The sequence below is a fragment of the Bos mutus genome, chromosome 20, assembly GCF_027580195.1.
Source record: "Bos mutus isolate GX-2022 chromosome 20, NWIPB_WYAK_1.1, whole genome shotgun sequence".
Classification (NCBI taxonomy): domain Eukaryota; kingdom Metazoa; phylum Chordata; class Mammalia; order Artiodactyla; family Bovidae; genus Bos; species Bos mutus.
In genome coordinates this window covers 71,634,673-71,661,248 of record NC_091636.1, presented here as the reverse complement: position 1 = coordinate 71,661,248, position 26,576 = coordinate 71,634,673, and the positions used below count along the sequence as shown (strand labels likewise).

Here is a 26,576-nt window from a genome sequence, read left to right as displayed (position 1 = left end):
GCCCAGCCAGGCCCCACCTCCTGGTGTCCAGTGGCCCCTGACCCTCTCCTCCCAGGGTCCTTTCCACCTTTCCCCTCCTCTTGTCTCTTGATTTGTCTTGGTGTGTCTCTGTGTCTCTGTTTTTCTGTCTCTCTCTCTGTCCACCGTGTCCCCTCCCTAGATCAGTGATCATATGGACAGTCTATCAGCTCCTAAATGATGCTGAAGTCGGGGTGGAGGTAGCGTGCACCTTCAAGTCACTGGATGATGATCTAACACCCGTCAGAGCTGGATTCTGTAGGAAGGAAGAATTTTTTCCCTGCCCATCTTGGGCTGTCTTCTGGGGCTCTGTAACAAAGAACAGATTCACAAGAGAAAAGCACATAGATTTCACGTAAGCTTTTATGACATGGGAGCCCTCATAAGGAGATGAAGACCCCAGTGGCCTAAGTGTTTCTGGACTAAGCTGAGAGATGAGATGACTGTGGAAAAGTAACTCAACACACAAGGCAGTAACATTAACAAGGAACTATCCTGACATCCTCTCTGGTGATGAGACTGTCTCTCTCCTCCCAGTTTAGGGAAGGTGGCTCACCTTCCTGTGTTCAGGAAGAAAGGGGATCCAAGCGCCCTTAGCTCAGAATACTCTTGCATGTTCAGGGCCACACGTTCTGTCCCCCTCCAGAGCGAGGAACCAGGCTCCAGGCTGTGGGAGTGTCAGGATCCCAGGGTCCCCACCTCACCCACAGCCCCGCATACTGCATGGGTCCTGAGGCTGCAGGGGGTTCTGTCCAAGGAGGCCCCACAGCTGGGGGCACACGGACCACTGGGGGTGCAGGCGAGTGTTGGGGGGGGGTGGCTCCCAGCCTGGGTCCTCAGTGACAATGAATCTTCTCCTAAAATCAGGAGACAGTTGTTGGAGAGCCCAGCCCATGCTCATTGCCACGTCCCTGACTCTGGACGCAGGGCCAAGGGAGGGACTCAGGCCCAGGGGTCCAAGGAAAGGCTTGCTGATCCCTCTAGCTGTGGAGCCAGCCCAGGGATGGGGCAGACCCACTCCCCGGAGGGGATGGGTGCCCCCAGGACAGGCCACACCAGAAGTGAACACTGGCGGCAATTCCAATGGCCCACGCCCTCCCCCAGCCAAGCACCAGAGGAGCTCAGCTTTCCGCAGCTGAGCGCCTTCAAGACAGGCCAGCCGCAGCCAGACGCCTCCACAGCCAGAGCCAAATGGGCGCCCAGGACAAAAATAGCCATCAGATGACCAGAGGGCTGGCTCCCCACCCCGTCTAAGGCAAGCTGCTTGCAGCAGCTGCAGCTAAAAATAGGCGAGAAGGGGGCTGGCCTTCGGCAGAAGCACAGGGGGCAGCTCGGTCCTGTCCCAGCAACCGCAGGTGGGCCATGCAGTCGCTGCGCTTCATCTCCGCGGAGGCCCTGGTGTCCCACCCCCCGGGGGCCCAGCAGAGCCTGGACGCCGTGGCCCACAATCTATACCCGCTGCTCTTCAAAGCCAGCTACCTGCTGGAGCAGTCCGCCGTGATCCGCCTTCTGCTCGAGCGCTGGCCCCTGGAGGAGTTCCGGCTGGGCCCTCTGCTGGGTCCGAGCGCGGACCACGCTGGGGACCTGCGGGACCGGGCCTGCCGGGCCTGCCTGGAGGCCTGCGTACGCGGCCTGGCCGATCACGTGCTCCAGGGCGAGGGCCGCCGGCGGCTGCGGGTGGCTGACCTCACGGGCATCCGAGACGTACAGGTGCAGAGGTGCCCCTGCGGGCGGGCGCTGGGCAGGTGGGGCCGGACGGAGCTGCTGGCCAGGACCTGCTGCGAGCTGCAGAAGCAGCCCTGCGCCACCCGGCGCCCCATCGAGGTCCTGGCCGACGTCTTCGTCACCGCGGGCAACTTTGAGGTGGTGGCGCGCGCCCTGGGGCCGTCGGGCCCCGGCTCTCTGCGCGTGCGCTGCCTCTCGCTGCGGGCCGACAGCCTGGACCCAGGGCAGCTGCTGCACGTGCTGCGCCTGGCAGGGCCCCGAGAGCTGCGCCGGCTGGAAGTGGTGCACAACGTGCGTCTGCACGCGGGCCACGTGCAGCAGCTGCTGGCCCAGGGGGGCTTCCCGCGGCTGGTCTCTCTCACCCTGCCTGCCAAGGCCTTTGATGCGCCCCCCGCCAGCACCCCTGCCTCTGACGGTGAGGAGCCCCTGCTCGCCTCCATCGCCTGGGCGCTCAGCAGGATGACGCAGCTCACGGAGCTGCACATGGCCTTCTCCACGCTGACCGGGAAGCTGCAGACACTGCTTGGGTGAGTCTGGGGTGACCGGAAGGATGGGGCGGGGGTGGGGGGCATCTGCCCTCAGCCCCTCAGCCCAGGTCAGGGCGGCCCAGGGCTGTACACAGACCTGGTTACTTACAAGGCACAAGGCCCGGTCCCTGTGGGTTTTGCCCAGCCCAGAGCAGCCAGAGAGGACCCATGGGGAGGGAGGAAGCCCAGCTGGGACTGGCCGTTGGGGGCCACCTGGGAGCCCCACGCCTCAAAGGAGACTCTCCAGTTAGTAAGAAAAAGACAAGAGTCCTGATTAGCAAGCAGGCAACATAGAAGTAACTCCATCACAGTGTATTAATTACCTTTTGGTGTAACAAAGCACCCCAGTGCTGGGGCTCCTGTGGGCAAGACAGGAGCCCTGTGGGGGCAGCTGTGGTCTCTCCTGAAGGCCTGTCCGGCGGGAAAGTGGAATGATCCACTTCCATGCTCATTTTCATGGCTGTCAGTGAAAAAAAGGGAAAAGTGAAAGTCGCTCAGTCGTGTCCGACTCTTTGCAACCCATGGACTCTATGGAATCCTCCAGGATTCCAGTCCGTGGAATTCTCCAGGCCAGAATACTGGAGTGGGTAGCCTTTCCCTTCTCCAGGGGATCTTCCCAACCCAGGGATCGAATCCAGGTCTCCTGCATTGCAAGCGGATTCTTTACCAGCTGAGCCACAAGAAAAGCCCAAGAATACTGGAGTGGGTAACCCTAACCCTAATCCTAACCCTTCTCCAGGGGATCTTCCCAACTCAGGAATCAAAATGGGGTCTCCCGCATTGCAGGAGGATTGTTTACCATCTGAGCTATAGGAGACCTCAACTCCTTGGCTCATGGACCCCTCCGCAAGCCCTCTGGCTCCTGTAACCTTCCCTGCAGAGTACGACGCCGATGCTGCCACTCACGGTGTGGTGACGGCCGGTCACCAGGCCAGGGGAGGGCACCACCGAGGGTCGCCACCTTGACAGCCACCAGCTGTGAATATACTTACAAAAATTATGGAAAATAACTTCTCGTTTCTTGAGCCAATGAGTGTGAGGCCGTCTTCTCTGGTTTAGGGAGCCTTGGCTTAGCAGAGCTTTCCCTTTAAGCAGCGGCTGGCCAGGGCCTGCATGGCCTCTATTCCCTGAGGCACCTGGGCTCCCCGCCCCATCCCCCACCCCGGCTCCTCAACCAGGTAGTTGCCCAGCTCAGGAAAGGCGGGCCTTGAACCCACACACAAACACGACTGCCGTGTGGCAGCGCCCTGGGACCCTCAGGACAATCCTGCGCTTGTGGTGCCTGGGGAAGCACGTTCACAACCAGACAACCCGGCACAAACCCGCGGGGCCATCTCGTTGGCCCCGCCCTGACATCACCTGTCTCCCCTGACCCTTTGCTCTGCACACTCACTGAGAGCCCATCCAAAGCTCCAGAAGGCCCAGATGTGTGGTGTGTCAGGCCTAAGTGGGAGGGAGTAGACGGTTGTGTGGTCAGGGAAGGTCGGTTTCCAAGGTGACCTTTGACCAGAGACCTGGCCCCTGAGTGAGTGGAGGGCCTGGGGAGAGTGAACCGGCAGGAACCCTGCAGGTCAAGGGCCTGAGCTGGGGCTGAGGCCGGCTCTGGGAGACACGGAGGGGGCGGCCTGGGCTGGGGGCTGAAGGACAGGTGAGGAAGGGAGCAGGGGGGAAGAACGGGGGTAGGGAAGAGCCAGGTCAAGCCCTGGAGGCTCTGAGCCCGACTTGGGGTGATCAGTCCCACAGGACAAGGGTTGCCCTGGCTCCCTTGGCTCACACAGCAAACCCAGGTGGAGAGATGGGAAGACCGGCAGACAGGGCAGTCCTCCCACGGCTCCCAGGTTGGTGACTCCCTGGGAAGACTCACTGCCGAGATGCAGATGGCTGTGATGACGGGCACGCACCTGTCTGCCTCCTTTCCACTTAGGCCTGACACATGGCACACCTGCGCCTTCTGGGGCTTTGGACAGGCTCTCAGCGACCAGCTGACTGAAGCCCGAGTGTGCAGAGCTTCGGGAAGACAGGTGATGTCAGGGCGGAGCCAACGAGACGGCCCTGCGGGCTTGTGCCAGGTCGTCTGGTTGTGAGTGCGCTTCCCCAGGCACCACAAATGCAGGACTGTCCCAGGGTGCCGCCACACAGCAGTCATGTTTGTGTGTGGGCTCGGGGCCTGCCTTTCCAGACACATGGGGAGCACATTGGAGACCCAGGCCCAGGGGTTTCATTGGGGGCTTGTTGGGAGGGCACCTCGGCCTGGCATGCACAGAGATTTCAGATCCCAGAAGGAGGCCTGTGTCAGCAGGCACCACATTGCTTGTGCGGACAGCTCAGGCCAGGGGCCCCTTATCAGCTGAGTGGGGGGCCTTTCCCAAATCCAAGCTCCCAGACACACGTTGGCAGTCAGGCCTGCCCTTTGACCCTTTTCCACACAAGAGGCCCCTTAAGGGTTGGGGCGGGGCAGCTGGGGAGAGGGCTCCTTATGGATGGATGTGGGCATGAGAGAGATGTCGGTGGAAACACTCCGCACAGCTCAGGGCCTGAGCCACAGCCTGCAGAGCCGTGATAGGGGGACAGCAGGCACTCTGCTGTGTCGGCAGCTGGAAGACCACAGGAGCTCTGGGCCCAGAGTACAGATGTAGGGTGAGGTGGTAGAGGAGCCCCAGCGGGCAGGTGGAGAGTGGACCCCCACGTCCTGACACTCGGTGCTCAGCTCGGTGACCCCAGACCCAGGCCAGGAATCCCCAGGGCGGGTGTGGGTCTGTGAGAGCCACTGAGCGGGGCAAGGACTCCTACTCAGAGCACAGGAGGGTCTTCAGGTCCCTGGCAAGCTAAGAATGGACCCCTCCCTGCCCTAAAAGCCTGTGCGCTCCAGCCCTTCATTCGGAGCCAAGCCAGGTACCAATTCACAGGCACTTCACGGCCCCACAACAAGCTTGTGAACACACAGAGCCCTGTTGACAATAGAGATTGATCACTTTGGTGGCTGAGGACAAAGGCCAGGCCTGTCTTCAGGTAAAGTCGAGCCTCTGCTGCAGGTGGCTACACTGCCTGCTGCCTCAGCCCTTCCGTTGCACCCGGGCAGCTGCAGACAGGAGGTACAGGAAGGTCTTGCCGTGTTCAGATTATACTTGATTTACGGGCACTGAAACTTGAATTTCATATCATTTTCACATGTCACAAAACATTCTCATTTTGATTTGTTCAACTGCTTAAAAATGAAAAACAGTCCTGCTCTCAGGCTGAGTGGAGTCCCGGGTAGGTGGGTGCGGCTCTGAGCCGCAGTCTGCTGTGCCTGAAACAGGATTCACCCCAAGGCCCCAGAGCACCCCGGGGCCTGCTCTCAGCCGCTATTTCCCACCTTGCCCGCAGCCCCCTCCGGACGCCGCTGAGAGTGCTGGACGTGGGCAACTGCGCCCTGAACCACGAAGACATGACCTTCTTGGCGAACTGCATCCACGCGGCCCACCTGGAGGTGCTGGACCTCAGCGGGCACTGCCTGGTGGACCTGTTCCCGGCCACCTTTCACCGGCTGCTGGGCCAGGCCGCCCCCACGCTGAGGGCCCTGACCCTGGAGGAATGCGGCCTCGAGGACCGGCACGTGGGCGCACTGAGCCTGGCGCTGGGCACCTGCCGCCGGCTGCGGGAGCTGCGCTTCCTGGGGAACCCGCTGTCGGGCCGCGCGCTCCGGCGCCTCTTCGCCGCGCTCTGCGAGCTCCCCCGGCTGCGGTGCGTGGAGTTCCCAGTGCCCCGGGACTGCTACCCCGAGGGCAGCGCCTACCCCCAGGACGAGCTGGCCATGTCCAAGTTCGACCAGCAGAAATACGACGCCATTGCGGCAGACCTGCGCGCGGTGCTGCTGCGCGCCGGCCGGGACGACATCCAAGTCTCCACACCCCTCTTCGGGAGTTTCGACCCGGACATTCAGGAAACCAGCAATGAACTCGGAGCTTTCTTGCTGCAAGCTTTCAAAACCGCTCTAGAAAACTTCTCCAGAGTGCTGAAGCAGATGGAGTAGACCCTGCACGTCCGAGACGGGTGCGTCCGCAGCTCGGACTCCAGGGTCCCCGCCCCGAGTATCACCCCGTCCACCAGCTGGGCGCCTCCTGGTGAAAACACCCGGACGCTGCTGGAGCGCGGCCCTGCCTCCGCCCCTCTCCCTGGGAGCAAAGACAGAACGGGGGTCTTACTGAGCCCCATGCTCAGGCTTGGGGAGGAGCAGGCCAGATGCCCTGCAGTGGGAGCCGAGGAGCAGCCCAGGCGGTAGGGGGTCGAGTGAGGTCCAGCGGCGGGACCGGCGCTCGGGTGCTGGGAGGACAGGCCAGTGTGAGCGCGGAAGGACAGAGAGGACACCTCTCTGGACACACGGATGGAAGTGACCAGCCGAGGAGAGTGAAAGCAAGGGGCACACCGGAGCCCGGGCTGCGGGGTGCAGGTGTCTGCCACGCTGCCCTGTATGAATATTTAAATTCCTGTCCAGCGAGGACACTGGCTTTGCTGGTTAATGGCTCTTCCTGCCCTCTGGCCTGCAAGTGGCAGGCGAGGGCTCTGCTGGTGCCAGCCTGAGCCCAGAGCTGCAGGTGACCTCTGGCTCTGATGCCTCCCCCACTCCCACCTCCACCGACCCTGGGCTCAGGGGGCACCTTCTGGCAGCTGAGTCCTGGCGCTTCAGGAGTGGTTAATTCCAATGTTTGGACTTGGTTTCTACTAAGATCAGATTTGTGCAGAGTGCTGCATATTAAGGTAATTAAATACTAATGCTAATAAAACAGAAGTGTGGCTTATTCAGATATGGTATTCTTTCTTTTTTAATCTAATGGATGAAAAAAAGGTCTTGCAATAATTTGTATTTCCTAGATGTTCATGAAACTGGGCATGTTCATATGCTTGTTGGCCATTTGTATTCCTTTGTTAAAATGATTTATTTAAACAAAAAGTTCACCCACTTCTCCCCTTCCCCCACAGGACCCTTGCCTGTTCTAATCTCTTTAACTTATATGCAGAGTACATCATGTGGAATGCCGGGCTGGATGAATAACAAGCTGGAATCAAGATTGCTGGAAGAACTATCACCAACCTCAGATATGCAGATGACACCACTCTAATGGCAGAAAGCAAAGAGAAAGTAACAACCTCTTGATGGGAGTGAAAGAGGAGAGTGAAAAAGCTGGCTTAAAACTCAACATTCAAAAAACCAAAATCATAGCATCTAGTCCTATCACTTCATGGCAAAGAGGGGAAAAGTGGAAGCAGTGACAGATTTTATTTTCTTGGGCTCCAGTAACTGCAGACTGTTACTGCAGCCATGAAATTAAAAGATGCTTACTCCTCTGAAGGAAAGTTATGACCAACCTAGACAGCATATTAAAAAGCTGAGACATTACTTTGCCAACAAAGGTCCATGTCGTCAAAGCTATGGTTTTTCCAGTGGTCATGTATGGATGTGAGAGTTGGACCATAAAGAAAGCTGAGCGCTGAATTGATGCTTTTGAACCGTGGTGTTGGAGAAGACTCTTGAGAGTTCCTTGGACTGCCAGGAGATCCAACCAGTCCATCCTAAAGGAGATCAGTCCTGGGTGTTCACTGGAAGGACTGATGCTGAAGCTTAAGCTCCAATACTTTAACCACCTGATGGGAAGATCTGACTCATTGGGAAAAACCTTGATGCTGGGAAAGATCAAAGCAGGAGAAAGGGACAACAGAGGATGAGATGGTTGGATGGCATTACTGACTACATAGACATGAGTTTGAGCAAGCTCTGGGAGTTGGTGAAGGACAGGGAAGCCTGGTGTGGTACAGCCCATGGTGTCACAAAGAGTCGGACATGACTTAACAACTGAACAAAACCAAATATATATAGTATTCCACAGGGTTTCCCAGGTGGCTCAGTGGTAAAGAATCTGCCTCCCAATGCAGGAGCCACAGGAAACATGGGTTCGATCCCTGGGTCAGGAAGAGCCCGAGTCTTTGGGAAAGCAGTGACAGAGTGGGCTGGAGCGACAACGTGGCGGCTTCCTGCCCCCTGCACTTGTCAGCTCTGCCCTTTGCTCACCCCTGCACGTCTCCTCACGTGTTGTACTGGTCAAGTCTCACTGGCACCTATTTCAGCCACGTGGACTTTGTTATTCCAAGAAACTCTTGGGAGGCACAGGGCAAAATTTTGAAACAATTTTGTTCTAATTCTGAAGAGAAGAGTAGCTTCTGCTGTTTGTGTCTCTGGAAGTTTTTCAATGACCTGGCCTCTGAGTGGTCAGCAGGTAGGACCGGGCACATCCAAGGCTGAGCCTAGCAGCTGTTGTGGAGAAGAGCCCAGGGAGACTGTGGCAACGTAGGACCTGAGATCTACGGCAGGAGTGGCCACACAGGGGTCTGCTGGTGAACACTCCCAACTGCCCCCCCCCCCACCCTGAGGAATAGCCCACTTTTGTGAAACTGAAGAACCTGGGAGGCTCATCTGGAGCACTTCAGAAGCGCACAGATGGCCCGAGTGGGACCTACGCCTCCCACTCATCCCAGGGCATCGAACTGACTTGTTGCTGTGGTCCCGCTCAGCCACAACACTGAATACGCCGCTTGCAGCCTGGTGGGTTTTCCCTGTACCTGCCCACCCCAAGACTGGTGGTCCTGAGGATGCCCAGTGATGCTGGCAGTGAATGTGACCGTGGGTGCCCACCAGGGTCAGGACCACCCTTGGGCTTCTCGTGCGGCAGACAGCAGAGCTCCCACACGAGGGCAAACCACACTGCACAGGGGAAGAGGACAGAGTGCCAAGGGTCAGGAGACCAGCAACTGCTACATGGCAGCTCAACTGGGCTGCTCTTGGGGAGCCTGAGGTGCCGTCATCTGCCTAGACCCACCCAGTCTTACCAGGGACCAGACAGTTGAATGGAATGGAGAGACGATGGGGACCCTGATAGACCCTATAGGACCACAGCCTAGATGTCTGGGGACCACCATGTTACCTCCCCTTGGCCTGTGTGGATTGATAATTGCCCTTCCTCCAGGAATGCAGCATTGTTTCCTGCTGACCATCCTGGCAAGAAAGAGATGCAGCTTCAGGGCTTCAATGCATCTGTCCCACCTTAACAATTCTTGTTCCAGACGGTTCTTTCCAATTGTGTACTCGGAGCTTAGGAGACACCCGCAGACCCAGAGGACTCGTACAGTCACCGTGCCCAGAGACCCAGAGACTTCAGCCTGCAGCTCTCTCATCAGCTGCCCGCTCCTAGACCCAGGAGCCCCGCCCCTCCCCTCCCTGCCTGCTGCTGGCAGCCCCGTGGTCTGTGCAGGTCCTTGTTTTGCTGGAGGGCCTGCAGGGCGCATGCCTGCTTCACAGCTGCCAGAGCCGGCTCCTGCTCCACTCAGAGGCCACAGCAGCACACAACCCCGCAGCCCCCAAACTTGGCTGCTGTTCTTACCCTGGGGCCAGGGACAGCTGGTTTGCCAGCAGAGAAGATAAAACGAGATCTGAGGCCAAAGGGTAGTTTCTCTAAGGTTCGAGATGTCATTCACGAGCCATTTCTGGCTCTTCTCTGAGGTCTGACCACCACGCCCCACCCCTGCCCTGAGGCTCCACGAGTTGGCCTTAGTCAAGCCCCCGGCTGTCTAAGCCAGCAGGACCAGAGCCCTGTTGAGAGCACAGCTGCTCTCGGGGTTCCTCAGGTGGAGGCGAGAACCTCTCACATCAGCCCACAAACCCGCCAGTCCCTCAAAACTGACCTGGTCTCACTTGGGGCAGTGCAGTTCTGAAGCCCAGCTGCCTGGGTCTGAACTGGACCTGTGACCACCTGCATGACCCTGAACGTGATGGCTGCAGAGAAGGGCTCACTGCAGGCCTGGGAAGCTGCTGACAGGCTGGCCCTCGGCTGGCGCCTGGGACCTGGGCTGGGGAGGGCTCCTGCCACCATCAAGTGGTAGGAGTGGCCCCTAGCGCCCACACCTGCTTTCCTCTGGGAGTCTGGAATTTGGGTCTGTGCCAGGCAGACTGCCTATGTGACTGGCCCTCCACAGAAACCCAGGACACTGTCTCTGAGGCGCGTCCACATGGCCATGTGGCCCTCGGGGTGGGGGGGCTGCTGGAAGCTGCGTGGTCTCCCCCTTTGCCAGGTGCGTATCCCTCTGCTGGACTTGTCCTCCTTCTATGTGATGAGCCTCAAGTATGAGAACAGCCAAGCATTGAGTCCTCAGACCTCCCAACAAGTCATTAAGTCTGGGGTGGTCTCAGGAGCCTCTACCCCAAGGATATTAAGAGTGCTCACTGCACAAGACTGGGATCAGGCTGACACAAGTGATGTGCATAACACACACAAAGGCCAATTCACATTAGCTCTGTGGAAAATGGACGTAAGTTTGTAGTAAAAAGTTGAGATAATCTATTTTAAAAAGCCTTGTAAGGAGTAAGGAATTACACACAGAAAAAGTGGTATTGTTGCTTTCAAATTGCAGGTGTTTTAAATACAGGCCATTGCTAATATTTAGTTGGTGAAAAAGTAACTGTGGTTTCGGATCATAACTTTAAATCATTATAAATATGCTTAAACACATTTTTATTAATCAAAGCAGGAATCATTACAACCAACATATTTTTGCCAATGAGAAGTTTATTCATTCCCGTAGGATTAAAAATCCGTGCCTTGGGATTCGATGAACTCTTGGAAAGCATTTTATGCATCCTGCTGGTTGTGGAAGCATTCTCCCTGCAAAGTTGTTATGTTTGAAGAAGTCGTAGTCTCTGGCAAGAGTTCAGATGAATATGGTGGATGGGGCTAAACTTTGTAGCCCAATTTGTTCAACTTTTGAAGCGCTGGTTGTGCAACATGTGGTTGGGCATTGTCACGGAGAAGAATTCGGCCCATTCTGTTGACCAACACCAGCTGTGGGCACTGCAGTTTTTGGTGCATCTCGTCAACCTGCTGAGCATACTGCTCAGATGTAGTCATTTCACTAGGATTCAGAAGGCTATAGTGGGTTAGACAGGCAGGAGACCACCAAAAGTGACCATGACCTTTTTATGGTGCAAGTTTGGCTTTGGGAAGGGCTTTGAAGCTTCTTCTCGTCACCAGCCACTGATCTGGTCATTGCCAGTTGTCATATGAAATCCATTTTCTGTCACATCATAATCCAATTGAGAAATGGTTTGTCGTTGTTACATGAGAGAAGACTACACTTCAAAACATGACTTTATTTGCAGTCGGCTCATGAGGCACCCACGTTATCGAGCTTTATCACCTATCAAATCTGCTTCAAATGCTGAACAACTGTAGAACGGTTGACACTGAGTTCTTTGGCAACTTCTCATGTAGCTGTAAGAGGATCAGCTCCGACGGTGGCTCGCAGTTGGTCACTGTCAACTTCTGACGGCCAGTTACTGCACTCCTCATTGTCAAAGCTCTCGTCTCCTTTACAAAGCTTCCTGAACGGCTACTGCACTGTATGTCTGTTAGCAGTTCCTGGGTCAAAAGCGTCACTGATGTTGCTAGTTGTCTCTGCTGATTTATGACTTATTTTGAACTCAAATAAGAAAATCGTTCAAATCTGCTTTTTGTCTAACATCATTTCCCTAGTCTAAAATAAACAGCAAGTAATGAATCATTAACAAAAAAACATAAAGTGAGAAATGTGCATTAAAATGATGTAAAACGTAACCTCGGGCTTCCCTGGTGGCTCAGACAGTAAAGAATCTGCCTGCAAAGCAGGAGATATGGGTTCAATCCCTGGGTCAGGAAGATCCCCTGGGGAAGGGAATGGCAACCCACTCCAGTATTCTTCCTGGATAATCCAATGGACAGAGGAGCCTGGCAGGCTACAGCCCATGGGATCGCAAAGAGTCAGACACAACTGAGTGACTAACACTTGCACTTTCAAAACATAACTTCATTTATTTAAGAATGTATTTCAATATCAAATGGCAAAATTCAACAATGCAAAACTGTAATTACCTTTACACCAACCTAAATAAATAGTATCTGCTTACTGAATACAGACACAGCAAACTCCAAACACCCACAAGGGTTATCAAGTGAAAAGCAGAAACACTCTGATGGGAAAGAGCTTCACACCACGAAACCTTGCTGGCGTCACCACCATCTGTTCCCATCTGTGAGGCAGTCCTCACCACTACCTGACAACTTCTAACTGTAGTTTTAGGAGAGAGAAAAATAATTTGAGGAGAAAACAGAACTTATTTAGGGAGTGACAAAATGACTTATAGGATGAACACGGTATTTGACATTCTTAAAAACAATTTTACTCTAAAGCTGTGAGGTTATCCTGTTCTACTTAATAAAATCTTGATCTGCTTCTGAGACTGCGTCCTCAGCTGCTGCAGGGGACAGAGGCTCGCTGTCCTGCTCAGAGGGTGACAGGCTTGGCCACTGCTGAGAGGCGGCGGTGTGCATGCACGGTCACAGCAAGGGAGCACTGGCAGGAGGAGCAGCGAACGTCGGAAAACCCGAAATGCAGGACTCTGACCCGGAGCCGTTGATTCCTGACTTACTTTTCCAGTATGGCTTTCTCTACCTGCTTAAACTTCTTCAGTTCAATGATCAGTTCCCAGTATCTGAGATACAGCCACATGAGCCTCCCGTTTTGGCGCTTGTTGGTGTTCCAGACGTCTCCACAGTGCGTATCGTGCTTAAATATGTCAGTGAGGCCAGCTGCCATCTCGAGGTCTGCAGCCACCGGGTCGGTGGACGCACGGACCAGCAAGCTCTTCTCGAGCTCGAGGCGCCTGCGGCGCGGGAGCACCAGGCTGCAGTAGATGCTCTGTCTCTCGGTGAGCGCGGCCTCGAACTCGCTCAGCAGGAGCCTGGCCCTGCGCTGCCAGTCCTCCTCCTGGCCCAGGCAGCGCAGGTACGCACTCCGCAAGGGCTGCCTCCTCTCCTGAAGGACCTGAGCCCGCTCCTGCTCCAGAAGTTTCTTCTCTTCCACCAACTTGCGCCCCTGAGAGATGAGGGCTTCTCGGTAACTAGTTGTTCTGTTCTGCTCCTTTTCAAGTTCCAGGGACAAGTGTGCCACGGCCCGCCGGCTTTCTGCAATTGTGGCATGGTACCTGGCTTCAAGGTCCCGCTGGAAGGCAGCTGTCCTCTGACGGTACGCTTCTCTCTCCTTTTCTATTTCTTTTCTCGACTCCCTAGACCAAATCCAGCCTGACACAAATAATTTGGGGGAAGAAAACACACATAATGAACATCAGAGCTCAAGTTATAATCTCTATTTACAGGAAACATAAAGCAGCTATAGAGCATTTCAATAAATTCTTAAGTCCTGAGACAAACAAAATGGTAATAGTTTGTATGAAGCTATGTGGGCTTCCCAGGTGGCTCAAATGGTAAAGAATCCACATGCCAATACAGGAGACGCTTGTTTGATCCCTGGGTCGGGAAGATCCCCTGAAGGAGAAAATGGCAACCCACTCCAGTATCCTTACTGGGATAATCCCATGGACAGTCCATGAGTCACAAAGAGTCAGACAAGACTGAAGCAATTAAGCACACAAACAATATGCAAAGTGCTTCAAATCAGATAACGGCTCTCCAAAGAGAAGAACAAGACTGCAGAGACCCCTTCCAGCCCCCTAACGTTTGAAGGCTGAGAAAACCTACCTCTGGCCTAGCACCATGTGCCTATACTCTGGCCACAGGGCCCCCACAGACCGTTGGCGAGGTTTCAAAATGACTATGGGTAAGTATGCTTCACAGTGTTGGCCAGGTTAGTATAGAACTGAAAAAAGTTCAAAGTGTGTTCACAGCTGTGCCCGGTCATCACTAGTAAACAGGTAAGGCCCAAGATGGCTGCTTATATCCTGCTAGGGGGTCATACAAGTAAGAAGTCAGAATTTCAGCCTCAAGACACAGATCCACCATAACCTCACAAATACGAGACAGAAGGTGTGGGCAGCTGGGGTGGGTAATACCCTGCTCTGCTCCACAAACTGACAAGCCAAAGTGAGAAAGAGAGCTGATGACCACAAACCCTGCAGCCAGCTGGAGCCTGGTTCTGGGTGCTGTCACCAGACCTTCTCCATCCTATGAGTAAGAGTTTTGGTCTTTTCTGATAACAAGACAAAAGACAGTGTGATGATTTCACTGGTATAGGATATGCCCCATGTTATGAATTGCTGCTTTTGTTATTGAGTCACTCAGTCGTGTCCAACACTTTGTGACCCCGTGGACTGAAGCACACCAGGCTTCCCTGTCCTTTACCATCTCTGGAGCTTGCTCAAACTCACATCCATTGATTCGGTGATGCCATTCAACCATCTTGTCCTCTGTTGTCCCCTTCTCCTCCTACCTTCTATCTTTCCCATCATCAGGGTCTTTTCCAATGAGTCAGCTCTTCACATCAGGTGGCCAAAGGATTGGAGCTTCAGCTTCAGCATCAGTCCTTCAAATGAATTTCAAACCCAATTTGAAATCAGGGTTGATTTCCTTAGGATTGACTGGTTTGATCTCTTTACTGTCCAGGGAACTTTCAAGAGTCTTCTCCAACACCACGGTCAAATCCATCAGTTCTTTGGTGCTCAGCATTTTTTATGATACAACTCTCACATCCATACCCAACTACTGAAAAACCACAGCACTGATTATACAGATACTTGTTGGCAAAGTACTGTCTCTACTTTTCAATATGCTGTCTAGGTTTGTCGTAGCTTTCATCCAAGGAGCAAGTGGCTTTTAATTCCATGGCTGCAATCACCACATGCAGTGATTTTCAGTTCAGTTCAGTCCCTCAGTTGTGTCCGACTCTTTGTGAACCCATGGACTGCGGCACATCAGGCTTCCCTTTCCATCACCAACTCCTGGAGTTTACTCAAACACATGTCCATTGAGTCGGTGATGCCATCCAACCACCTCACCCTCTGTTGTCCCCTTCTCCTCCTGCCTTCAATCATTCCCAGCATCAGAGTCTTTTCTAATGAGTCAGTTCTTCCCATCAGGTGGCCAAACTACTGGAGCTTCAGCTTCAGCATCAGTCCTTCCAATAAATATTCAGAACCGATTTTCTTTAGGATAGACTGGTTGGATCTCCTTGCAGTCCAAGGGACTCTCAAGAGTCTTCTCCAACACCATGGTTCAAAAGCATCAATTCTTGGTGCTCAGCTTTCTTTATAGTCCAACTCTCACATCCATTCATGGCTACTGGAAAAACCATAGCTTTGACTGGATGGACTTTTGTTGGCAAAGTAATGTCTCTGTTTTTTAATATGCTGTCTAGGTTGGTCATAGCTTTTCTTCCAAGAAGCAAGCGGCTTTTTATTTCATGACTGCAGTCACTGTCTGCAGTGATTTTGGAGCTCCAAAAATAAAGTCTCTCACTGTTTCCATACTTTCCCCATCATTTTGCCATGAAGTGATGAGACTGGATGCCACGATCTTAGTTTTCTGAATGCTGAGTTTTCAGCCAGCTTTTCCACTCTCCTCTTTCACTTTCATCAAGAGGCTCTTTAGGTCTTCTTCGCTTTCTGCCATAAGGGTGGTGTCATCTGCATATCTGAGGTTATTGATATTTCTCCTGGCAACCTGATTCCAGCTTATGCTTCATCCAGCCTGGCATTTCCCATGACGTACTCTGCATATAAGTTAAGTAAGCAGGGTGACAATATACAGCCTTGACATACTCCTTTCCCAACTTGGAACCAATCTGTTGTTCCATGTCTGGTTCTAACTGTTGCTTTCTGACCTGCATACAGATGTCTCAGAAGACAGGTCAGGTGATCTGGTATTCCCATTTCTTGAAGAATTTTCCAATTTGTTGTGATCCACACAGTCAAAGGCTTTGGCATAGTCAATGAAGGAGAAGTAGATGTTTTTCTGGAACTCTTCCTTTTTCAATGATCCAGCAGATGCTGGCAATTTGATCTCTGGTTCCTCTGCCTTTTCTAAATCCAGCTTGAACATCTGGAAGTTCACGGTTCACATATAGTTGAAGCCTGGCTTGGAGAATTTTGAGCATTACTTTGCTAGTGTGTGAGATGAGTGCAACTTGGTGCTAGTTTAAACATTCTTTGGGATTGGAATGAAAACTGACCTCTTCCAGTCCTGTGGCCACTGCTGAGTTTTCCAAATTTGCTGGTATATTGAGAGCAGCACCTTAATAACATCATCTTTTAGGATTTGAAAGAGCTCAACTGGAATTCCATCACCTCCATTAGCTTTGTTCATAGTGATGCTTCCTAAGGCCCACTTGACTTCGCATTGCAGGATGCACTCTCTAGGAGAGTGATCACACCATTGTGGTTATCTGGGTCATTAAGATCTTTTTCGTATAGTTCTTCTGTGTATTCTTGCTACCTCTTCCTAATATCTTCTGCTTCTGTTAGATCCTTACCATTTCTATCCTTTATTGGACCCATCTTTGCATGAAATGTTCCCTTGACATTTCTTGATTTTCTTGAAGCGATCTCTAGTCTTTCCCATTCTATTGTTTTCCTCTATTTCTTTGCACTGATCACTGAGGAAGACTTTCTAACCTCTCCTCACTATTCTTTGGAACTCTGCATTCAAATGGGTGTATCTTTCCTTTTCTCCTTTGCCTTTAGCTTCTTCTCCTTTCTCAGCTATTTGTAAAGCCTCTTCAACCATTTTGCCTTTTTGCATTTCTTTTTCTTGGGGATGGTCTTGATCACTGCCTCCTGTACAATGTCACAAACCTCTGTCCATAGTTCTTCAGGCACTCTATCAGATCTAATCCCTTGAATCTGTTTGTTACTTCCACTGTATAACTGTAAGGGATTTGATTTAGGTTACACCTGAATGGTCTAGTGTTTTCCTTACTTCCTTCAATTAAAGTCTGAATTTGAAAATAAGGAGTTCCATGATCTGAGCCCAGTCAGCTCCCAGTCTTGTTTTTGCTGACTAGATAGAGCTTCTGCATCTTTGGCTGCAATAAATATAATCATTCTAATATCAGTATTGACCATCTGGTGATGTCCATGTGTAGAGTCTTCTCTTGTGTCATTGGAGGAGGGTGTTTGCCATGACTAGTGCGTTCTCTTGGCAAAACTGTTAGCCTTTGCTCTACTTCATTTTGTACTCCAAGGCCTAATTTGCCCATTACTCCAGGTGTCTCTTTGACTTCCTACTTCTGCATTCCAGTTCCCTATACCAAAGAGGACATCTTTTTAGGGTGTTAGTTCTAGAAGGTCTTGTAGGTCTTCATACAACTTCAGCTTCTTCAGCATTACAGGTCAGGGCATAGACTTTTATTACTGTGATACTTAATGGTTTGCCTTGGAAACAAACAGAGATGATTCTGTCATTTTTGAGACCACACCCAAGAACTGCATTTCAGACTCTTCTGTTGACTATCATGGCTACTCCATTTCTTCTAAGGGATTCCTGCCCACAGTAGTAGATATAATGGTTATCTGAGTCGCTATATAAAAACTCACTAGTCTGTATCTTGTAAAACCTTACTTAATGCTGAGAAAAGGCTGCCTGTTGCCTGTAGCTAGAGCAGTGAACTTGGTGAGTGAAGTGGAAAGCTTAGAATTACAGCTGCTGTGTAGTAATGAGTTCTTTCATTTTTTTTAAATGAAGGATAACTGCTTTACAATTAATTCATTTTGAGGCTAGGAAAGGCCCTGTGGTGACTTTCATTTTCCATTTGTTTTTTCAGACTCTTCTCTAGCTTTTACAGCTTTTTATATAATCTTTACTTTCGAAGTTCCTGCTTTCTGTCCCTGAGAAGGGTTGAGAAATATTATATTTCTTTCTTTTTGGTTATCTTGCTTAGGTAATACAATCAGAGAAAACTTTTAATTCTGCATTCCTGTACTTATTCTCCAAAAGTGTTATTACAAGATTAAGAAATTATATCAAACCGATGGATGTTAGGTGGCCTGAGCACAGTCTAAAGGCAGACAAATGAAGCTGATAAATGCTACTCTTGTCAGCCTCCGCTTTCTCTACTCAATCCCGTTGACCTGAGAAATCCAGGCACATAAGTCACTCCATGAAAAGTATGCTTGCTCACTTTTGGCAGCTCATATACTAAAAATTAAAAAAAAACTAGAACGATACAGAGAAGATTAGCATGGTGCCTGCGCGAGGAAGACATGCAAATTGGCCAAGTGTTCCATATAATTAAAAAAAAAAACCTACCCCACAACAGGGCAGCACTTTTCCCAGTTTCTCAGATTCCTAAGAGAGACCCAGAACCACGGGGTATGACTCAGGGAGCACAGTGTGCCACCGCAGACTCATCTCTCTGGCCTGACTGGCTACAGACCATTGCTTCTTGGGGGTCAAGGGAACCACCCTCGTCATGAGATGGTTTTAACAGAAAGCAGAAGGAAACAGACAAAATGTGGACCTGAAACAAAGGCCTCAGTAGACCCTGGGCTATGGAGTGTGAAGGCACCCAGAGGGTGATTATTAAAACCTAGACTGGAACATCCCTGTAGATAGCAGTAACCGAATGGGAGGCCACACAGCTGACATTTGGAGCCGTCTAACAAGAACCGGTGGTGGAGAAGGGAAGGGGGAAGCCTTCTCCGCTAAGCTAAAAACCATAGCTTTGACTAAACGGACCTTTGTCAGCAAAGTGATGTCCCTGGTTTTTAATACACTGTCTAGGTTTGTCATAGCTTAAAAGACACTTGCTCCTTGGAAGAAAGCTGTGATAAACCTAAGCTAAATAAGGGAAGGAAAAACTTTGCAACACAGATGAATGTAGCAGTCATTTGATACCATTGAGCTAGCTACTCAATTCTTCAAAGAAAAAAAATTTTTCTGGCCTTAGAACAAAAAACTCAACATTCAAAAAACTAAGATAATGGCATCTGGTCCCATCACTTCATGGCAAATACATGGAGAAAAAATGGAAACAGTGACAGGCTTTATTGTCCATAAAATCACTATGGACAGTGACTCTAGCCATCAAATTAAAACATGCTTGTTCCTTGGAAGAAAAACTATGACAAACCTAGATGATGTATTAAAAAGCAGAGACATCACTTAACTGACCAAGGTCTGTGTAGTCAAAGCTATGGTTTTTCCAGTAGTCATATATGGATGTGACCAAACAGAAGATGAACCATAAAGAAGGCTGAGCGCCGAAGAATTGATTCCTTCAAACTGTGGTGTTGGAGAAGACTCTTGAGAGTCCCTTGGACTGCAAGAAGATCAATCTAGTCAATGCTAAAGGAAATCAGTGCCGAATATTCATTGGAAGGACTGATGCTGAAGCTGAAGCTCCAATCCTTTGGCCACCTGATGCGAAGAACTGACTCACTGGGAAAGACTTTGATGCTGGGAAAGATTGAAGGCAGGAGAAGGAGGCAACAGAGGATGAGATGATTGGATGGCATCACCGACTCAGTGGACATGAGTGAGTTTGAGGAAATACTGGGAGATAGTGAAGGACAGGGAAGCCTGGTGTGCTGCAGTCCATGGGGTTGCAAAGAGGTGGACACGACTGAGCGACTAAACAACCACCATAAAACTGATGGGCTTTACACTGTAGTACCTGTGAGCCACAGTTAGCTTCTGGTCATTTCTGCTAAGCAACTGAATAACAACAACAAACTGCTCAGGGCTGAAAGTCTGAAATAAGAACTGTGAGGTCTCTGTGTTTGTGTGTTGTAGATGTATGGTATTACCAAAATTAATTTAGAAAAGAGCTCTACTTAATTGACTGAATTGTTATACTGGAGAAGGAAATGGCAACCCACTCCAGTATTCTTGCCTGGTAAATTCCATGGACAGAGGAGCCTGGCAGGTTACAGTTCATGGGGTTGCAAAGAGTTGGACACAACTGAGCAATTAAGCAAAAGTGCTTATATATGTACTCAGGAGTATAAAACTGGCCCGAAAGAATTTTGGGTTCATGTGATCTAGGAAATATTCAACATTAAATTAATATCTGGTATTGAAGATAACTTGTTTGTAGGTTTGACTAATACAGACATGTCTTTAGAATCATCACTGTTAAGTACAGTATTTCTGTTATACCTAGTTTTATTAAAGGTCAAATAAGATCTTATTATATGCTGCAAATCTGTCATCAATAAAAATAACTTGAAGTGGAAAAAGAAAAAAAAACTTAAAAGGAAAGTAGGATGTATGTTTTCAGTAAAAGAAGGTGTAAAGAATGAGAAAAAAATACTGGAAAAGAAAGTTCTACATGATCAAGATTTTCTAAGACTGGATTAAATCTACTTGGGTAAATGGCTTTTGTTAGGAGTGAAAGAAAGTGAAGGTGAAGTCGCTCAGTCGTGTCCGACTCTTTGCGACCCTGTGGACTGTAGCCCACCAGGCTCCTCCGTCCATGGGATTCTCCAGGCAAGAATACTGGAGTGGGTTGCCATTTCCTTCTCCAGGGGATCTTCCTGACCCAGGGATCGAACCCAGGTCTTCCGCATTGCAGGCAGACGCTTTAACCTCTGAGACACCAGGGAAGCAGGCTGGGCCAAGAATGGATTCGGCTTCTTCGAAGTTTTCTTGAAATACTGCTTTTAATAACAGATAGTATGAGTTTTCTAGTAGCAGAAAGTGAAGAGGAACTAAAGAGTCTCTTGATGTGGGTGAAAGAAGAAAATGAAAAAGCTAGCTTAAAACTCAGCGTTCAAAAAACTAAGATCATGGCATCTGGTCCCATCACTTCATGGCAAATAGATGGAGAAAAAGGGGACACAGTGACAAATTTTTTCTTGGGCTCCAAAATCACTGTGGATGGGGACTGTAGCCATGAAATTAAAAGACACCTGCTCCTTGGAAGGAAAGCTATGACAAACCTAGACAGCATATTAAAAAGCAGAGATGTCACTTGGTCAACAAAGTGTTCATATAGTCAAAGCTATGGTTTTTCCAGTAGTCACTTAGGGATGTGGGAGTTGGACCATAAAGAAGGCTGAGCACTTAAGAATTGATGCTTTTGAACTGTGGTGTTGGAGAAGACTCCTGAGAGTCCCTTGGATTGCAAGGAGATCAAACCAGTCCATCCTAAAGGAAATCAACCCTGAATATTCATTGGAAGGACTGATGCTGAAGCTCCAATACTTTGGCCACCTGACGTGAAGAGCCAACTCAATGGAAAAGACCCTGATGCTGGGAAAGACTGAAGTCAGGAAGACAAAGGGGCTACAGAAGATGAGATGGTTGGATGGCACCACCAACTCAATGGACCTAAGTTTGAGCAAGCTCCAGAAGATGGTGAAAGACAGGAAAGCCTGGCACGTTACAGTTCATGGGATCACAAAGAGTCAGACACAACTTAGCAACTGAACAACATATCTAAAAAGGCACTAAATCCCTTCATGGTGACATAAGCTCCTGTGACTAGCAGAAAACCTTTTGTAAATGAGTGCTTGATTGCATTCAACTTCCCTTTCACCAAAATCTTATATATTGACCTTCCCCCACTTCCTCTCTGGAGCCCTCTCTCAGAGCTTTCTGAGGTGCTGCCTCCCAGCACCTCATTTTGTAGGACTGCACCTCATGCAGTCCTTATTTTGCCCCAAATAAAACTTAACTCTCAACTCTCACCTTGTGTATCTTTTTTTTAGTCAACAACTTTTTTGTCATTTATAGATAGCTATTTTTGTAGTCTGATATAATAAAAAGTGCTTCATCATCAAGAAGAGTCACAGGAAGGCTGTGGAAGCTGTACAACAGCTCCACATCAAGCTGACAGCTATGTGAGGATTCCAGCCCAAACCGACTGCAAACAAGAAGCCATCCTGCCCCTGGGGCCCTAGACCAGGCATCCAAAGATTTTTACTCCCTGACATATAGGGTCGATACCCCTCCTCAGCCTTGAAACCACAGAAATTGGAGCATCACCCCTCTGCTTTCCGTAAGAACATGGGACTAAAATCTGAAGGGAGAATGAAACAGGAGGGGAGGGGGCAGGGCACAACTTTTAAAAGAATGACATAGCCATTGGTGCCAGTGATAATGAACCTGCCTGCCAATGCAGGAGACACGGGTTCGATCCCTGGGTCAGGAAGATTCCCTGGAGGAGGGCATGGCAACCCACTCCAGTACTCTTGCCTGGAAAACCCCATGAATAGAGGAGCCTGGTGGGTTACAGTCCATAGGATTAGAAAGAGTAGAACATGAATGAAGCAACTTAGCATGCAGTTGTTGTTCAGTCACTAAGTGATGTCCGACTCTTTGCGACCCCATGGACTGTAGCACGACAGGCTCCTGTCCTCCACTATCTCCTAGAGTTTGCTCAAAATCATGTCCACTGAGTTGGTGATGCTATCTAACCATCTTATCCTTTGACGTCCCCTCCTCCTTTTGCGTTCAGTCTTTCCCAGCACCACAGACTTTTCCAATGAGTTGGCTCTTCCCATCAGGTGGCCAAAGTACTGGAGCTTCAGCTTCAGCACCAATCCTTCCAATGAATATTCAGGGTTGATTTCCTTTAGGGTTGACTGGTTTGATCTCCCTGCAACTGGTTAGAACCAACTAGGTCCAAGATGGCAGGATCCACTGCCAGTGGACCTTGAGCCTTGTTATACACTCGCTGTAATAGATCAGCATGCTAAATTACACAATGACCAGCTCTAGAACAGTTCTAAAGCCAACCATGAAAGGTCAAAAAGTAGGCTGTGGCCCATTCCTGGAAATCCCTGCACCCTTCCCCAAATAATTAGAATAATCCTCCCACTCATTAGCCTATGAAATTACCCAGCCCATAAAAGCTAACCACCCCATATTTCAGGGCCTCTGCTTCTGAGATGGACCATATTCTGTGGAGTGTGTCTCTCTCTAAATAAATCCACTTCCTACAAATCCAAAAAAAAAAGGTCTCTTTGGCATAAGGATTATATCAACTGGTTATTTTCTAAGAAACAGCAGACGTGGAAGAAACGTTGAAAACCAAGTAGGAGTTACCCATTCATAAGAAACACTTGGGGCTTCCCTGGTGGCTCAGCAGTAAAGAATTCACCTGCCAATGCAGAAGACACAGGTTTGATCCTTGGATCAGGAAGATCCCCTGGAGAAGGAAATGGCAACCTACTGTGGTATTTTTACCTGGGAAAGCTCAGGGATAGAGGAGCCTGGTGGGCTACCATCCATGGGGCTGCAAAGAGTTGGAGACGACTTAGAGACTGACTAACACAAGAAACACTTAAATTTATGAGAGAAGTCTCTAGTTGTAATGGTGTCTCCCTGACTCTACCAGGAACAGGTTAGCCAAATTGCTTCAAAGTTATCAAACAAAAAGGCTACAACCTAAATCTGCACAAGAACCTTACCATCCATTACTGTGCTTTTCCTGGTCTTCTCTGGTAACTAACTCTCCCCACCCCCAACATCCTCTTTTGTCTTTAGCTGAGGATGGTATTCAAGGTGAGCGCTTATGCCACTTTGGTGAGTTACTCAGTTTTCCTGGCTGTCTCCTATGGTGTTGTTCTTCTATGTGTGCTCAGTCGTGTCCAACTCTTTGCCACTCCATGAATCGTATCCCACCAGGCTCCTGTGTCCATGGAATTTGCCAGGCAAGAACAGTGGAGTGGGTTGCCATGCCCTCCTCCAGGGGGTCTTCCCGACCCGGGTACTAAGCCCGCATCTCTCACGTCTCTGCACAGGCAGGCGGCAGAGTCTTTACCAATAAGCCACCTAGGAAGCCCCAGATCTCTCCAATGGGTAGATGTTAGGAACTTTGCTTTTATTTTCTCCTGTTACTCTAACTCATATCAATTTAATTCTTAGACCAGCCAGAAAAACCTAAAAGCGTAAAGTTTCTTCCTCTGTAACAATGACAAAACATAAAATCAACTCCTAACCATCAAGAAATTCATCAGGGATTGAATTGGCAAAAAAGTCAGTTCAAGTTTAAAACTTGAACGAACTTTTTGGCCACCCCAATAGTCGGGATAAAAACTAAGAGCTGGAAAAATTACAACTGACCAGTGACTGGTAATTCCCCCAAAGTGGTACAAAGTTGATTCAATGTAGAGAGAATTTCTAGTCAGCCTGAGCAGAGGTTTCAGGGATGAAATCTCCCAAAGACTGATACCCTAAACATTACACAGACATCCAAAATGGGTTTTCCTTCATGGCTGCTTTATTCTTCCTCATTAGCGCTTATGAGGGCAACTGAAGCAAGGGAGCCCCCTTCAGAGCAACGAAGCTTTGACAAGAACGAATGGTTACTGAATCACTCCACACAAAATCTCTCTATCTTGTCTTACTTAGCACTAAGATAATTACAATGTCAGAGAAACTGAGGCTCAGAGGGTTAAATCATTTGACCAGGACACACAGTATGTGTCTGTGTAAACAAAGACTGGTGCCTGCCATTTATGATTAAGTCAGTGACCTACATGTTCACCCTGAAAGACATTCAGGGTGAATGCACTCTGTCTTGGATACATGAGACCCAACATAGTTAAGATACATACTTATGGAAGAATTTTAATGACCCCAGATTCTTGCACCTTCCCGTATTAAAATCATTAACTTGAGATACCTGGCTTTTCTCTTCTGAGAAGGAGTAATCTTTCACCAAGATGTAGCCTGACCACATGTATTCCCTGGCTCCTCCTCTACCTCTGCAGAGCAGTTCCTAACAGGTATCTGAAAGGCTCTCTCCTGGGCTTATAGTGCTTCCCAGGCAGCTCAGTAGTAAAGAATCCATCTGCCAGTGCAGGAGACATGGGTTCGATCCCTGGGTTGGGAAGACCCCCTGAATTGGGAAGATCCCCTGGATAAGGAAATGAAAACCCACTCCAATATTTTCACCTGGAAAATCCCATGGACAGAGGAGCCTGGCAGGCTACAAACCATGGGGTCACAAAGAGTTGGACACAACTGAGCGCACACACACACACACATCCCAGGATATAGTCTTCACAGCTCACACACTGTGCATCTTTTCCCCAGTCAACATTTGTTAGGTTTCAAAGCCCAAGATCTCTGAGCTCCACACTTTGAGCCCAGAAAACAAGTTAGGAGAATCATGACTTACGAAAAGCAGCTAGTCCCAGCATTGGAACCAATAGGGCATAATTCCATCTGCTTCCATCACCTCCATCAGCCCTGGAATTGGGCCGGATATTCCAATTTGGGGGGTCATTTAAGTTATTCATGGAGATACACCTTAAAGTAAATAACAATATCGTTAACCACACAAACGGAACAAAATACATGGCTCACAATATATCATCTACAAGGGGACCCTGGTTTGATTCTTGGGTCCTAAAGATCCCTTAGAGAAGGAATAGGGTACCCACTCGAGTATTCTTGGGCTTCCCTGATGGTTCAGTCGGTAAAGAATCCACCTGCAATGCAGGAGACCTGGGTTCGATCCCTGGGATGGAAGATCCCCTGGAGGAGGGCATTACAACCCACTCCAGTATTCTTGCCTGGAGAATCCCCATGGAGAGATGAGCCTGGGGAGCTACAGTCCATGGGGTCACAAAAAATCCGACACGACTGAGCGACTAAGCACAGCATGTGGTCCATGTGAGTCCTTTTTTTTTTTTTCTCTTAAAAAACTTTGTTCAGATCTAGGTATGGGCTGCACAGCAGTGAGCCTTATGAGATTAAAAGAAAAAAATAAGACCTCAGACAAAAGCAACTCGCAAATCGTAGGGGAGCGTGATGTGCCTCAAACAACTGAAATATAAATAGGAGGTGAATACAGACAAACTCAATTCAGCATCAAAGACTCTTCATAGGACTTCCAATAAATACTTGCTTAACACCTAAAGGTATAAAATCCTAATTGGTAATAAAGAAATGACACACACACAAAAGCTCAGTAGTTAATGTGAAAGAGCTTGTGGCCAGCACAATTAAAAAAAAAAAAAATGTCAGATGTGTTGCACGGAAGCTCACGACCCTCAAAGCGCAGTGCTGTGAGCGGCACTCCGCCCCCGACCCCACAAACTTCAGGGCCTGCGCTCCCCTTCGGACAGCGGGCTCCAGACGTTGCCCGCGCACCCGCCGCCCGGGGACGCGCAGAGGGGCCCGAACGGGCCGGGCGCCCCGCCGATGACCCCGGAACGTCGGTCCAAGCGGGCGGCCCGCCGTCAAACTGCCCGATACCGGAACTCCCGCTCCGTCCCGGAGAGACAACGGGACGGGTACCCTGGTACCGCCTCACAAAACTGCCGTAATCTCCAGAAAAACCAAACATTGTCTGGATATGAGGAGAAATTGGGGGAGCCCGAGAAGACCCCCAAACGCCAACTTACCTCGGGCAGGGAACTCGCCGACCAGGTGCCCTGAGCGCCCCCGCCCGCTAGCCCTTGTGCGCAGGCGCGGCGTTTCCCAGTCTCCCGGGCGCGGCGACGTAAGACCCCCGGGCGCGGCGACGTAAGACCCCGGGCGCGGCGACGTAGAACCCCAG

General features: G+C 50.1%; 2 protein-coding genes, 1 long non-coding RNA gene and 1 pseudogene across 4 annotated transcripts; 2 read left to right on the top strand and 2 right to left on the bottom strand.

The window, feature by feature from the left end:
* Positions 1 to 1,627, bottom strand: LOC138984210 (uncharacterized). Its single transcript, XR_011461488.1, has 3 exons — positions 1,498 to 1,627; positions 575 to 875; positions 1 to 327 (listed from the first exon to the last, which is right to left on the bottom strand). It is a non-coding gene; the product is annotated as an uncharacterized lncRNA (long non-coding RNA).
* Positions 1,127 to 10,834, top strand: LRRC14B (leucine rich repeat containing 14B). Of its 2 annotated transcripts, XR_011461487.1 has the most exons (3): positions 1,127 to 2,270; positions 5,637 to 7,007; positions 7,268 to 10,834. XR_011461487.1 is itself a non-coding variant. In XM_005894650.2 (2 exons), the coding sequence occupies exons 1-2, from the start codon at positions 1,381 to 1,383 to the stop codon at positions 6,280 to 6,282; spliced, it is 1,536 nt and encodes a 511-aa protein (XP_005894712.2). In that variant the 5' UTR covers positions 1,127 to 1,380; the 3' UTR covers positions 6,283 to 7,054. The 2 variants fall into 2 exon arrangements, 1 of the variants encoding a protein (XP_005894712.2); XM_005894650.2 differs by lacking the exon at positions 7,268 to 10,834 and having other exon boundaries at positions 5,637 to 7,054.
* Positions 10,794 to 26,563, bottom strand: CCDC127 (coiled-coil domain containing 127). Its single transcript, XM_005894649.2, has 3 exons — positions 26,422 to 26,563; positions 25,191 to 25,321; positions 10,794 to 13,411 (listed from the first exon to the last, which is right to left on the bottom strand). The coding sequence occupies exons 2-3, from the start codon at positions 25,309 to 25,311 to the stop codon at positions 12,756 to 12,758; spliced, it is 777 nt and encodes a 258-aa protein (XP_005894711.1). The 5' UTR covers positions 25,312 to 25,321; positions 26,422 to 26,563; the 3' UTR covers positions 10,794 to 12,755.
* On the top strand, positions 18,239 to 18,351 carry LOC138984277 (U6 spliceosomal RNA; annotated as a pseudogene).
* Positions 26,564 to 26,576: the final 13 nt, after the last annotated feature.